Source organism: Protopterus annectens, chromosome 6.part0, assembly GCF_019279795.1.
Source record: "Protopterus annectens isolate FY-2018-M chromosome 6.part0, PAN1.0, whole genome shotgun sequence".
Taxonomy (NCBI): domain Eukaryota; kingdom Metazoa; phylum Chordata; order Ceratodontiformes; family Protopteridae; genus Protopterus; species Protopterus annectens.
The window spans coordinates 268,118,755-268,134,959 of NC_056737.1; the positions used below are offsets into that span (position 1 = coordinate 268,118,755).

The window sequence follows — 16,205 nt, forward strand, 5'->3', positions numbered from 1 at the left end:
AACTAAGACTGGATGCAGCTAAATGGCCAGGGTTAAATGACTACATAAATTTAAGTAGTGTTTTAAAACTAAGAAGAGCTAAGTTATAGCATACAGCATTTAGTAAGAGATTATCAACATTACTTATTTGTATCAAATTATTTGTATTTTATATTTATATTTATTCTGAGTATAGGGAATATAATCTATGTAACAACGTTTGAACACTTAATACTTGATTATTATTTTTATTTTTAATTCTTGTATTTTTAACATTTGATTTTTATCTATTACTATTTATTACTCACATCATTTATTCGTGGTACCCCATTGTAATATTTATTGCACACTAAACAGTGTTATAAGAATCAATCACTACAAATGTGGTTTCATGGGACATTAATATATAACAATATTTATTTATTTATACACGAATGCTTTGTGATTTTCAAATGACATATCTTTTAAATAACATATTTTTCAACTACAACATATTTAACAAAAGGTATTTTATTTAGGATTTTATGTATTTCATACATCTTGCTGTTTAATTTTAAATTGGTCACCAATTAATTTTTATTGTAACTTGACTGGTTTTAATTAATGAAGCACATGATCTCATTAAGAGACTTACAAATAAGGTTGTTCTGCCCTGCATTTTTATCTTGACAAAGCTCAGTATTGCACTGAGCGAAAGCGCTTGAGAGAAGGATTTGGAGAAATTTATGTCGTGTGTTTGAGAGAAGGACTTGGAGAAATTTATGTTGTGTGTTTGAATAAACTTTTTGTGGAGATTACCTTTGGCTTCATCGCTGTTTCTTGCTGCTCTTCGCTGCCTTGGATTATACTTTTTACTTTGTGTTACATGCATACACTGTTTGGCAGGCTGATCTTTTATACAGTTGTTTTGAACCTATGTCATATTTTACAAAACATTTTGTTTTAAAGAAAATCCTCAAACAAAAAAAAACACCCCCAAAACCTACTAACTTAATACTAACGCACAAAATTATGTACATCTTCAAATAATTAAGTTTAAACCTCCTAATAGGAACAGTTGTCCCAGATTGACAGCCACACTCACAGGTTTGAATTACCCTATAATGACGGTTATCCATGCTAAGACATATGATACAGCCTGTGCTTCTACTTCCAATAAGTGCTGTCTGTTTTTGCCTTATCTTTCTTTCTTTCTTTCCCAGGTGTAGAAAACAGCTTGAATTCTTTCATAAAACATTATCTCCTAGTCACTGAAGAAAGAAGTATTCTGTTTTTACTGCCTGCTTATCAGATTGTCTCTACAAAGACATGAGAACCAGATACACAGTTGCCTTCCAGTAACATATTGCACTGTGAACATTTACATGCTACAGGGAAACTTTTCATTATATTCAGTGTTCTTTTATTTATTTCCTTCTTAAAACTTAATAAATCAAGACAAAGGCCTTAATTATCCTATGCAAAAGTAAGAAAATGCACATCAATTTCCTTTATGTCATGTTTTCTTGTCCATGCTTTCTTCACTTTTTACATTGCAGTGCCTTCATTTCGTAAAACTGAAGAAGGAAAAATAGGGGGCACCTGTTTACTTTAGTATCCCTATTACATACAAAAACTGAAAAATCTTTGCCTAATAGCATGTAGTATAAATCATTTATTATAAAAATATGGTTAAGAACAACAGTTTGTTTTACTTACAGTTAACTCTTTTCTTCCTCTTCCCCTCTCCTAAATGCTCTTCCAAACATTAATGACAAAGTTGGCCATATGCTCTGCAGTCCCTTACAAGTTTAACAAAGTCAGAAAAGTCCAATATTTCCAGGTTTTCTTGTTCTATTATACTTCACAAATGTAATTAATGCTTTACAATCCCACATTTATCTATCAGTTTCTGACTTGCTGGCTTTCTTCCTGTTGATCTCTATCTCCCAAATCCAGTCACTGATTCATTTGCGATGTACTCCTGGTTCTTCTAGTCAACTTGTGGCTCTTTTCTGTCTCTCAACCATTTTCCTTTGGAACATTTGGAAATGTTTCACTGGCACAGTCTCTGTATGGGCTTTATTACCAGAACAACAAGAAAATTTTCCTTCTCTTTCACAGCTTACTTTTTGTTGGACAAACTTTTATATTTCCTCCTTAGCATGTTGTTCATCAAAAATGACTTTGACCCTGCAGGAAAAAATATTCTAAAGATAGCTGTATGTAGCAGCTTGAATCTCATGCCTGCTCCTCAACATTCTCTGATTGCTGGAATAAATTTACTCATTTTCTGCTTGATGTGCCGTGAGTAATTATTTTCAACACTCTACTGTCTCCCACTTTTAGTACTTGGTCCTTCTGCCACAGTTTTGTCAGAATCAACTCTTTCTCCTGGTAGGATTGCATCGTTGCTATTAAAGGTTTGGGCTACTTTCACATGGCCAGGTTTGGAGCATACACATGATGCGCCCTTTCAATTAACAGCTCTTGCTGTAGAATACCAGTCCAGTTGCTTACTTGTACTTTCATAAAATTAATACAGTTTGTTCCTTCCAGTTTCTGTGATACAGCAGAAAATCTTAGGTTTGCCCTACATGCTCTGTCCCCTAATTCTATCATTTTTGAAACATCTGTTCTTGAACAATCTCATACTCAGACAGCCTTTTCTTCATTTTGACCTTTGAGTTTTGCAGTTTTATCAGTTCATCTGCATATTTGTTTAATGTTTCTTCCATTTTTGTCAGCCTTTTGAGTTGATTTACTCCCTTCACGGTTTCATTTATTTTAGTCAGCTCTGAGCACATTTGACTTATTTTTTTCTCTAGATTACTGGAAGTTATGCCTTGTACCAATGCTGGAGCTTGAACTGATTTTTGCTGAACAGCTGTAGGATTCTTCCCAGCCAGTGGTTTCTCCTAACCTTTTGTGACCGATTCTATTTCAGGTTATCTGAATTAATTTTTTCCTGGCATCCAGGCAGTGTATTTACTAGCCAGTTACTGACATTTACCCAAAAATACAAATTTACTGTTTCTCGTGTCTGAATTTCTGTTTTCACATTGGCAGATATAAAATTAAGTGGTTAGTCTGTGTGCAGCCATCTTGGAAATCAATGTTAACATCTTAACCTTTCCAGTTTCTTCATCTAGCCTTCCTTTCCTCTTCCCTTATAATTTATCCCCTTATTCATATAATGGTGGGGAAGTGGAAGCTTGAGGTGCTGAGTTTTGGGGTATATAAATGGAGGAGAAGTGGAAGTTTGAGGTACTGAGCTGAGGCATTGAAGAAGCTGTGCATCAGTAGAGCCAACACCCTCAACTTCAGCACTTTTTTTCAGGTTTCCATACTTCAAAGTTGGTGCCATTCTTCTGGTAACTTTTCAATCTTATGCCCACTGGAGGATTACATTCTGGCATGAGGGGTAGGTTCCTACTGTCCACCACAATGTTTTGTGTCACAGAAAAGCCAGGAGTATGTAGTGACAGTGGAGCAGACTTTTCTTATGAAAATTTTTGCAGTGCTTATAGGAAAATCCTGAATTTTCCACCCAAGTAAAAATGTTATGAAGATAGAAATCCTTTGGGGGAATCTGTCTCCTACAGGCAAACTTGTTTATAATTGTTTGCAGAGATACCATGGGCCTTATAAAAACTCTTCTGAAGAAATTTGGAAAAATTACTGCAATATTCAGTAGCAATGCAGTAATAACAAGCAACAAAAGGCCAGCAATTTGGAAAGAAAAAAAAAGAATTTCCCAACTTACCGTGTTCTTTAAATCACCTGGATAGAGCCACAGCTCCTTATAGCGCAGAAGAACTGGAGATGGTGTTGGCTGTTCTCCCTTTTCTACCAAGCACCCTAACTCACATCCTTGGCATGAGGAGGAAATCTACTCCACTCCAAGGATATGACAGTTTTAGATTCATACTGGAAGGATGAAAGGTGTGTCTGCAGCTAATTCTCAGGTATAAAGAATCATACTTTAGCAGTGAACCTGATGATGAATACGATCTATTTCCATCATGTAGAGATTCTGCAGACAGACGTTTATGTTGTGCAGGAAGATTTTCGGATACACTTGCAGGAAGTAAAACCTCTACCAGATGAGAACAGAGAAATCTGTATCCTGAATCTCCAAGAAACAGAAAAGAAAGGTAATCCAGACACAAACCTAAAGTCCGTGGCTTCTCTGCCAGTGAAAAGCATCTTGCACCAGGCTGCAGCCAAAATGGGTACAGAAGTTTGTGGCGCAGTGGTGCATTGGTTAATGTTGTCTCACAGCAAGAGGTTCTTTGGTTCAATTCTCAGCTGGGGTGCCTTCTGTGTGGAGTCTACATGTCCTCCCTGCGTTAGAGTGGGTTTCCCCCAGGTACTCCAGTTTCCTCCCACATTCCAAAGACGTGTCTGAAATATTTCTTCCTGGGCCTCAGCTGAAAATAGGCACTGTCCTAGTCAGACTTTCCCGGTCAACAAATGTTAAATAAAATATTAACGTTTTGTCTTTCCCTGATTTTCCCTTCACATACCTCTCATTTTTTGTTCTTTGATTTCACACAATGTCTCTGATTTTGCCTTGTCCTCTCATCATTTTTTCCAATTTCTGGTGAGTCTTGTAGGACTGCAGTCATTTTATAATACCAGACATTACAATTTCAAATTTCTTATTGTTCAGAAATTGCATGTTGATGCAAACATGTTTTAGGTGAACTACAGTAATATTTAAAAATTGTGCCTGATTTTGGGCCTTTGTTCCTCACTTATTTTGGTTTTGTCCAGGATTCTTGAGCAAAGAAGTTGAGAGGTATGCCCACAGACAAACACTTCACTGCAAAGGCATTCAAAACATCCTTAAACTTAGAAAAGTAATTACAAGACAAACTAAAAGGAAAACAGGCTTCTATTAATGTATATAGTAAACATATAATCTGCACAATCAAAATAATTAAAATATTTTTACTTGTTTTCTACTCTGAAAGCTACATGGATAACTAAAGTAAAAGAAAGAAAAAAGCTACAGTCACTACAGTAGATGTACCACGACAATTCACCAGTTGTATATGTTAAACGATACTATTATTCAGTTAAGGTTTTAATAGAACAGTAGTAAACATGTCAATGCCATTAATGAAATCCCACACTAATGTCCACATTTTATAAATGTTCTCAACGAGTCTACAGTATCAGTTGAACAAAAAACAACATTCTACATCTTCAAGGTTATACTTTATTTTGAAAAAAACACTTTACATCTTTTAGATATCTGTTTTTCAAAGCTCACTCACTCTAATTCCAGTCTACACGTACCAACTTCTGCAGCATAACATCTGTTAAAAACTTCAAAAACAATGGGAAGGTTAAATAATCAAAGCCAAGACTACAAATTATATTAGTTTTAAATGTGCAGTTAATCTTGGCACAGAAAGTAACTAGCAAAACTCATCTGAAGATTAAGTGGGTCTGTGCAATTCTCTCCAATAGTAAAGATTATAAGCATCACATCCTGCCATCAATACCACAGAAGAGATAACTGTCCTAAACCAAAATGTGCAATATAACTGTTACAAGAACATTTGCCATAGTTCTATTTAAATAGCATTTCCCCCTAGACAGACCAGATGGTAAATCAATGTATCTTGTTTATAGTACTGTACAGTATGTAGTAGAAGTCACCCCCAACACATCTCCAGAGCAAGGTAAAGATTCCTACTTAATAAGTATTATGAAGGCTGACAAACGGAATACTACTGGAATTGTAGCCATCTGTTTAAATGACGGTTTTATCAGGTGACTCAGTAGTTAGTCTTAATAGATAATGCAGTTTTAGATTACTGGCAGTACCATACAACACACTTCACAGAAAAGGACTTATGAATTCGTTGCTCCTCAGAAAGGATCCCACCCCATGGCACCCATACCATCCTTTTAAACTATTAACTCTAAGGTGCCCCTTCGAAGACTTGTAAAGTGCATAAACAGATTATCCACTCCAGAGACTGGTGAAGTTTTAAGCATTTCTCATTTTCTGTGTAGTGGCAAACCAGCAGCTTCTTGCAACTATTTTGTTCTTGATAGGTTCCACTTCTTTCAGGATATTTCATGGCCACTCAGCTCTCAGTCGGACATACACTGCGGTCTTTGCAGCAATAATAATGTACCACAACACCATTAGGATAGCGGGCAAAAGCGCTAAGACAGAAAAAAAAAGCAAACATGCATCAGTGACAGAAGATCTTAGATTACATCAAAGAACTACAGCATACATGTAACATTCAGATCCTAATTAAAAAGCTGTTTAATGCCCAAGTAATATTTACTACAATTTTACATGGTACCAGCAACAGGAGTGGATACTGAAGGAAGCTAATACATCTGGTAGTTTAAAATGAAAATATAAAAAAACTTACTAAACAAACCATTTAGAAAATAATAACCATAATCTGCCAAAATGAGTTATAGCAATCTGGAAGAAAAGAAATAAAACAGTGCCTAGACCTTCCTATGTATTTACAAACATAAACCTTTAAAAATCTTATAAAGCCAAGACAAAATGTCTCTTTTTATACCTGTTCCAAATAAAAGTGACTAACAGTTTTGCAAAATGCTGGTTGGCTGTTTGGTACATCTAGGAGACCTGGGTTAGAATAGTAAATATTCAGCTTGAATACTGCTCAACTCTGTAGGTTACTAAACCATCCAGAGCTTCTCAGCAGATGTCAAAGCAAGCATGTGCAGTTTGCTGTGTTTTTTCTCTGTCTATATTAACAGTGCTTACAGGTTATATTCCATTTGAGTTTAAAAAAAGTGCCACAATAAAGTTTTATTACACTTCACACAACAACCCTTCCAAAAGAAATACACCCAAATAACTTGCTCTTAAAGAATCAGTTACATAAGAAATGTCTCCTCCTTGGTGGATACTTCCTAAAGTTAATGTTGTCGCACACTTTTGTATCTGCAAATATGTATACGGTTTTCAGCATAACCATGTATCTGGTAAATAAGTTTTGTTAATTTCTTATGCCATACTATTCATCCAGGTTGTGGTAAAAACATGTGTATTTTAAATGTACGTGGTTGTTGAGCTGTACTATAAAATAAGGTGTACATAAATATGTTGATTATTAATCTTAAATAATGCAGAGCTTTACCTACAATGTACGTTTATCTACTTCTGTATAAGAATTTGGAGCTTTTCTCCCTGGGCCTCCGCTGTAAATGGAAACACGACCAGTCGGACTATCCCGGTTAACAAATGTAAAATAAAGTTTTGTTAATTTCTTATGCTATACTATTCCTCCAGGTTTTGCCTGCTAATGGTCCATTGACAGTGCACAAACAAATATAAATAAATAAAATAAATAAATACAATCAGGTTCATACTTTTTTCTTTGCCATTTCATTATATTGCATTTTCCTGCTGAAAGAAGGAGATAACTGGCCTAACATGTTTGCTCTTCAAAAGAATTTGGACTCAGTATTTTACTTCCCCTCATTGGTTTGTCCCTTCACCTATTCTGTAACTGTCCCATGACCTCTTGAATTCGTTCTCAGATTCCCTCGCACCACACTTTGACACTCCTTTCCATACATCCACAACTCTCTCCATGAAGATCTGTCACAGATACAAAGAGCAGTAACCCTCACAGTATTCTATCTATGGCCCTCCAAGATTCTGTCCTTTCAATTTAGAATGAACAAGGCACAGCTCCCTGACATAACCTTGTACATCTATATTATGTCCAACCCTATCTTTTTTGATCTTAAGTGAGAAATATTTTTGCTCCTGTAATATATGGTCACATTTTCCCTCTATCCCATGCAGCCTTCGTCTGGCTTTTTTCTAAATTCCTTCCAGCACCCTGATCTCTCTGTCCTTATATATCCACCAGAACTGCACACAGTACTCATTGTGTGGCTTAACTAGAGCTTGATACAGCAGAAACATTACCTTTTGTTTCTGGAGTCTATCCCCTGAGGATACTACCAGTTATTGTGCTTGCTTCCACCATATCTCTCTTACTCTGCTCCTGGTGATCCATCCCAGGTTTGATCAACACAGATGGACTGTTGCCATCAGTTCCACTCTCCTGATCTTATAATTCACACATGTGTCTTTGCTTCACTGAACCTCAACTGACACCTTCAGTACACTTCATCAGCCTTCCAACTCCTTCTTAGACTCACCCCCTTCTCCACTGCTACCTATTTTTATCATCAGGCAAGAAGATGACCCTTGTTCACGATTCCTTCAGTAAATACAAACCCTCTATGCCCTACAATTTAATCAAGCAGAAATCCAGTTCCTTAGTCTTGATACTATTTTCAACCCTCCAGCCTTCCCAACTGCTTCCTATGTATAACCAAGTCAAAGGTTCTGCTGAAATCTAGGAAGACCACATCTACTAATATTCCTATGATAAATACTCATGTAGCCCAGTTATAAAACTGCAACAAGTCTGCTGAGAGCTTCTTCTGGACATGAAGTCATACAGACTGTTCTCCAGGAGAGCAGTCATATAGACTGTTCTCCTGGAGACTGCTACACTATAAGGAGCAATATGTTTTGCACAGCAGTGCTGTAAACATAGCAGGACTGTAACTCATGGGATTTCTTCAACTCCTGTCATCCTGTATAATGATACCATGGTGCTTATCTTCCTATCCTTGGGCACTTCTGAAGTGGCCACTGACCAGCAGAAAATCTCAGTTTAGGGTAGGGGGGTCTGCTTGCATACTGGCCAGACTCCCGAAGGCACTGATAGGTAACCTGTCTGGTCCCAGCATTTTTCCCTTTGAAACCTTTACATTTGGGGTCACACATCTTATACCAATGCACAAAGACAACAATGAACACAACAATATGCCCTGAAACACTGAGTGAAGATGATTCCTGCAGATTAAAAAAAATGAAAACTTGATAAATATCACATTAAGCAGTTAAAGAAATGTACGTGGTTGCCTGACTTATATGTGAACTCCAATAGCTATGGCTGGACAAGAGGATTTTCATGCACATGGAAATGTAGGAATTATATAAAATCCATCTAGGAGATTCTCCTTGTACATCAAGTGATATAGAAAGTGCGTCTACTATGGCCAACACTGAGGACCCTCCTTGCTGAGTTTAGGACTGGAATTAACCTCAAGCAGACAGTTCAGTATAATGACAGAGCTGGAGGACAACACAAAGAAAGAATCTAAAGCAACAAAGTGCCAAAGGAAGCTCAGTTCCTAAAGTCATGGCTGAGACATTAACGTAAAATATCCAAGGAAGACCAAGTCGCTACAGCACAATGAACTGCAATGGATGCAATCTTGAAACAAGCAGAGTGGAAGCAGCCATACTTCTAAAGAAGCCTTTGACCACAACATTTCTAAAATAAGTGACTAGTCCCTCAAGCCAGGAATAATGTAGACACCAGCTGATAGATAGCTCTTCTCTTCCCCTCCTTGAAGGAAACATCTATTCAGTCTTCCTAAACTCAGCCACCCACTTTAAGTAAAACTTGAGTTGGCAGTGCACATTTCAAGGTGTGAAGGACTCTCTCCTCTCTGGCTTCCTCTCTAGCAAAGATGGATGCACTGGTTAAGGGGTAATTCAGAACAGATTTCCAGGAGGAAAAGAATAGCTACATTTGGGTAACCAGCACAACCACAAATGCTTGAACAAAGGATCACTACTGTAGTGCATTCATAAATGAATGCGATTTATTTGCTGGCAGATGTTCGGTTTCCAGTCAAACTTCAAGAGCAGCCACACATCCCTAATCAAAGTGTGAGGATAACACCTATATTAGGAATATTAACCAAAGTTTGACAGTAATGAAAGCATGACCCATGGCATTTTTTTTTTATTCTGGAGCTAAGGATCAAAAACACGTGCACCTATAACCCCCCCCCCCCCACATCCAAAGCCAGCAGTGTGACATACATAAGGGGCTATTAATAGTAGGTAATCTATTCTGTAAAGCCATCACACACAATTTCCTAAAAACATACATACATACACAAATGCTAACCACAACAGAAACAATTATAACAGGCCCCTGGGGTTACAAATAATGTACACTCTAGCTTGCTTAATATGTACTACTACTTCCTTTCATCAGTTGTCAGGAAGTTCTTAAATTCATTAGTTATCTTAAACTTATTCTCAAACAAAGATTCTCCTGTTTTAACACATACAACTAGGTGACATCAAGAAATATAACTTTCTTGGGGCATGGCCAAGATGGGCACTGACTAGCAGCATTTTTTCCAGCTCTGCCAGTTTTCATATTCTTGACAGGAATTAAACTTCAAAAACAATCTAAATTGACTTATTTTGACATATTTCAACTCCTATCAACCGATTTGTGGATTGTATTGAAAAATTATCTTTTTCTGAATTTTTCCTGTCAAAATCTTCAGACAAATATCTACAACTTCTTTGACTGAGAGATGAATCACACTACGAGTAATTCTTCAGAATCTTCTCTTGAGAAAGAGCTTTTATCTTTGTCTTCTCTGCAAGAGATGTATTAAAAATTAGACAAAATGGACACAAAAATAGATGTTTTTGAACAGAAATGTTCAAAGCAGATGGACTTAATTCATAAAGAACTGCAGCTTCAGAAATCCCAAATTTCTGACATAGAGCAGTCTCTCACGGATGTGGATGGAAAACTTCAGGAGGGTGAGAATCACAGTGAATTTCTTTTGAAACAGAACACTATCCTACAAAATAAATTAGATGATTTATAAAACAGATCACAAAGGAATAATATACGGACATTTGGTCTGCCAAACAACATAGAAGGAACTAATATGGTGAGTTTTTTAACTACATGGCTACCAACTGTTTTGAATCTTCCTGAAGCCCTTTCATATGGGATTGAAAGGGCAACACAGATCCATTGTCTCATCTCCAAATAAAAATGTTCCCAGATCTGTTATAGTGAAGTTCATTTCAACTCAAGATAAAGAACTAGTGCTGAAAACTGCATGGTCCAAATCTCCTATAAAAATAAATGACAGTACTGTACGCTTTGACAATGACTATTCTTCTGCAGTTATTTCCAAAAGAAAGCTCTTTCAACCTCTTATAAAAGAACTCAAAAAGAACCAGATAAAAGTGCATCTCCTGTTTCCAGCCAGACTGAAATAATTTCTTACAGATAGAATTAAAACCTTTGAAGACCTTGACTCTGCTATTTCTTTTATAAAAACAAAAAAATTAATAGATAAAATAGAGGAAATGGAATGGGCAAGCCCTTCATTAAAAATAATTGTGGAGAATGGATCTTGGAAATCTTCAAAGAAGAAAAGTTTGAAAGATAAATGACTGTTTTCTTTATTATTACAATGACATTCAGTTACAAGTTTTATTTTCTTCATCAGCTTGAAATACTTATTATATTTATTACAGGTGGTAAGGAAATCTCACTTCAAAAGTAAGTTAATTCAACTTATTCCGAACACTTGATAATAAGGTATAGTTTAAAAACTAATGTGTGTTTATAGATTGGGGGATTAATGGTAATTTTGTCTGTTTGTGTTTAGGGTAACTTTGTATCAGTTGGTTAACACTTGCTGATACTGAGTGTTTGAGATGTTTTGTGTGCACTTCTTGATATTTTGCTTTACTGCTATTTATTTATTTATTTATTTATTTTATTTCTTGATTGGCTGACTTATGTTATGGTTTCAGGGTGCTTTACTGCTGTACAGATGGTTGTAGGGTTCTCAGGATTTAAGCATCCAAATTTCACTGGTGTTAACAGTGTTGTGGTTTGTGGGAAAGCTTTTGCGACTTTTTTTGCTTGTTGTTCACTTATGGGATAAGATCCGTGCTGTCATATTATAGAGGGTTCCAGCTAAAACAGTTAAGCATCACCAGAACTACAGAATGAAGTCTCGAGCCCTTTTGATTTGAAAGCTCATAATTCTTAATGATCACAAAGCTGTAGAGCTATCAAGACAGTTACGAACTTCGACCTGGTTAGAGCAGGAAGTTGTTAGAATGTTAAAACGCTCACTTTGGAGACTACATTGTAAAATGCGAACTTCAGTCTTTAGGTCCCTAAATATGTAGTGACACATTTGAAACAGTGTTCCTTTATGAAGTTCAGAATATTTAGTAAAAGCAATGAGCAGTTTTAAAAGAAAGCAATTGTTTACTCAGCATATTCACCAGCTTGACTTAATCCAGGCAATTGCTCAGTTAAAGGTTTTCATTATATTTTAAAGTGGTGCTTGTGACTCACTGATGCTAGCCACCCCACACACTTATATTCATCCATGCACACTCAACTGTCTGTGAGAATGGGGGGACAGTGCTAATATTATCACCTTTTTGGAAACGCATGAGAATTCACAGGGCAAAGGATACCCATAGCTTGCTCAAAGGATTGGATTTTACTGCCGTGCCAAAATAAAAGTTCTGTCTGTAGATATAATGTTGTCCCCTGCACTGCTTCAAAGGCAAAATGAGACTTTTCTGCATATATTAGTGAACATTTAGGAAATATTTTTGTATTGATGGTTTGATTGGCATTCTCTTAATTGTGCTCTGAATTGGCGCCTCTATTTCCCCTTAGAAGTTTGACAGGTCTGCCCTAGGTGTTGTGAACGGGGCACACTGCTATCTTTCGAGATTGTAGTGTTGCACCAGTTGTGTGGTTACAGAGAAGTTAGATGAGTCCAAATTACATCCTTGTCTGATCAGTGTTTACAACTGTAAACCAAATTAAGTTTAGTGTTGATTTATTAACAATCCAGTATTTTACAAGATCAACTAGAAGGGATGATCTGCTTTTTTGTATTTTATCATACAGCTAATAGTAGAGCGTGCTTTCTTGTAAGTTTCTTTAGACTTTTTAGACAACTAAGGTGAACCGTCTAGTACATGTGACGCTGATATGACCTTTTGTCCGCACCTGATTTTATGATCTACCATGTTTTTTTTCTAGAAAGTAGATTACAGATAATTTCTAGTTCTTTTGGGCGGTGGGTAAACAACTAATACAGGGGCTGCTGTGATAGTAAATTATTTTTGTTAGACTTTGGATGAACTCTTACTAACTGTGGGTAACAAAGACCCAGTACCACATACAATTCTTCTAACATGCACACACCTAATGGTCTAACCATTTCTGATGTTGTTTTGACTGAGTGACCCAAGGGGACTTTTAAAGACTGTGTTTCAGCATTCTCTTTACCATAAGGAAGCAATCTCACTCATTTACTGAAGACAATGTTTGGGAGAAGGAGTGGAAAACTCCAGTCAGTACTCACCTACTTACTTCTCTGTCTATAAATAATAATACATTATACAAGTATAGTGTTGCACAATACTCAGGTTTATGTATTATTTCTAATGATTTATTTCTGTCTTACTATTGTAACAGACTTTTAGCTGAGCGATTCTTTTTTGGATGTCTGGATTGCTATAACTTAATACTTGTTGCTATTGATTGTATTTTTGCTGAACTTATTACAGTAATGATTAGATCTCCCCTGTTTCTGGCTTGTTATCTTCATTGTTCTGATTTTTGGGGTTAAAAGTATAAATAAGCTGGAGTCAGATTTAGATGGGTGGTATGGCTTCTGGGATATGTGATGGGGGGTTTGATGCAGAAATGCCTAATTATGCACTTTAATTTCTACAAACATTAAGATGGCCAGTCTTTAATAATTTTTCTCAGGCAGATGGTTACTGTATTGGCAAACATGGAATCATTAATTTAATTTCATTCCAGTTTTATACATATTAAAGAAGTGTTTGATTTAAATGCTAACATTATTACATTACATGCATATTTTCAAGTTCTGTTATGTTCATGTTTGTATCCGTTATATATTCAGGACTGAATTTAATTTCTATAAGTAAAGTGGTCATCTGATCTTTATATTGTAAAACATTAGTATAACATTAGTTAGACAGAATTAAGTTCTATTCAACATGTACCACTCTATTCAACTATCATAATAAATATCTTAATAGAGCTTCTTTTACTTACATCTTTAGTTTATAATTTTTCATAACATTTATTACATTAGTTCAATCATTACTAAAGAGTATTATTGCTGTGTTGTTTATCTTTCAACACTCGTACTATATTTCAATGGAGACCTTTTATACCTTATAATTATATTTCAAAACTTGATTTTAAGGAAATTCTGTTTACATTTACTAATTTTGAATCAACAATATGTTTATGTACCTAGTTTATGAGAAATTATAACATTTGAACAATAGTTAAGATTTTATTTTATATTACTACATAAAAAATTATTCAAGTATTTAAATTCCATGTTTTGTTTGAAGCCAATGTTCTATTCATTTATTATGGTGGAGAGGACTTAAATGCTGTTATTGAGAGTGTGGTAGATTCAAACAATATTCTGTTTGAATCAGGAGTATTTTGAACTCCATGAAGAGGGAGAATGTGTACTCAAATTTATTTTTCCTGCATATAGTTTCTATTTGCTATTTTTTAGTGTCTGAAACATTTCTTTATTTGATTTACACATTAATTTTATATCATTTAGAACACAACAGGACTAAGTTTCATATAATTACAGTAAAGACACATAAATACTTGATTATTTCTAGTCATCTACAAATATAGAATACTAGTAATATGAATTCTTTCCACAAATGTCTACATTAACATGTACTTCCATTAACATCAATGGTCTTAACAACACCTGCAAAAGAGGGAATCTATATAAATATCTGAACCTGTTTAATTCTAATCTTGTTCTTCTACAAGAAACACATTTACTAAAGGAAGATATAGATGGACTTAATAAGAAGTATACAGTACTATCTAGTTCACAACATCAACAAAAAAAGAGGGGAGTTGCTATATTATGGAATAAGTCCCTTTTTCTAAAATATTAGATACATATAATGATGACAAGGGTACGTTACATGCAGTTATTCTAGAACTTAACAAAAAAATATATACAATAATTAATGCTTAGTGGGGGCGGCCACGGTGGTGCAGCGGTTAGCGTTGCCGCCTCACAGCATGAGGTTCTCCAGTTTGATTCTCGGCTGGGGTGCCTTCTGTGTGGAGTCTGCATGTCCTTCCTGTGGTCGCGTGGGTTTCCTCTGGGTGCTCCGGTTTCCTCCCACATCCCAAAGACATGCAGTAGGTGGATTGGACACTCTAAATTGGCCCTAGGTGTGAGTGTGTGCATGTGTGTGCCTTCTGCTGGCAACTCGACACTGTAAAACTCCACTGCCAATCATGAGCGGACAGATGATCCACTGTGGCGACCCCTAACTGGGAAAAGCCGAAAGAAGAAGAAGATTAATGCTTACTGGATTGCTGGGTTAGGTACTCATACAGTTAAACAACAGCTAGAGCAAGTAATTAAATTCTCCAAAAGGAATATCATACTAGCAGGAGACTTTAATTGTATAGCAAAGGAAAATAATTCTACTGCTTTCAGGAAGAGAATGATTTCATCTCCAGCTAAAAACTTGACTGAATTTGCTGAATCTCTCAATATTAAAGACGAAAATGATTTTGCAGATAAAAGTCCACTTTTTTACACATATTTCTCACCAATATTTGACACGTATGCTAGAACTGACAGAATATATATTTCAAATTAATTCATTAAAAATGCAATTAAAGTTAAAGTTCATTCATGCCCACTTTCTGATCATAACGCAATAACTTTTGAACTCCTTTTACATTCTAGTTGTTATCCTCAAATTAAAAGAACACCTGCATATCTTACTAATTTATCTGATTTTAGAGATTTTGTCATTTCTGAAGTTAACAATTGTATTAAATTTAATAATTCTGAAGACACATCTGGTATTTATATATGGGATGCTCTGAAAACATACTTATATGGAAGAATAATTAATTGGTACATAAATAAGAGAACATTTTGGGATAAGGAACTAAAAACCCTTCAAGAAAAGACTGACAAAGTTAAATTACAAAACAGACAAGTAAATCTAACAACACAGATGATATTAATGCCCTAAACAATAAATACTTACAAATATTAAATCATAAGACTAAGATTAGTTTAGAGATTTAGAGACACACACTTTTCTACTAATCCTAAATCTCTTAAGAAGCTAACAATTAAAACTAAAAAATTAAACAAATTGTATCACATTAGAGATTTACTCTAGTAAAAGGAAGAAGATGGTAACTGATATAGAAGATATCAAAGGAATTTAGAAATTATTTTACTGAAATTAATCAGAAACCAACTATTATGGACTCGAA

The 16,205-nt window shown here is 35.5% G+C and overlaps 1 protein-coding gene across 1 annotated transcript in view; it reads right to left on the minus strand.

Annotated features, from left to right (window-relative positions):
• Positions 1 to 5,690: 5,690 nt before the first annotated feature.
• The window catches only part of VPS39 (VPS39 subunit of HOPS complex), a 1,019,836-nt gene continuing 1,009,321 nt past the window's right edge, over positions 5,691 to 16,205 (minus strand). Inside the window, exon 25 of the mRNA XM_044074020.1 lies at positions 5,691 to 6,147. Coding sequence (XP_043929955.1) covers positions 6,066 to 6,147 — 82 coding nt within the window. The 3' untranslated portion in view covers positions 5,691 to 6,065. The remainder of the gene's footprint in view (positions 6,148 to 16,205) is intronic.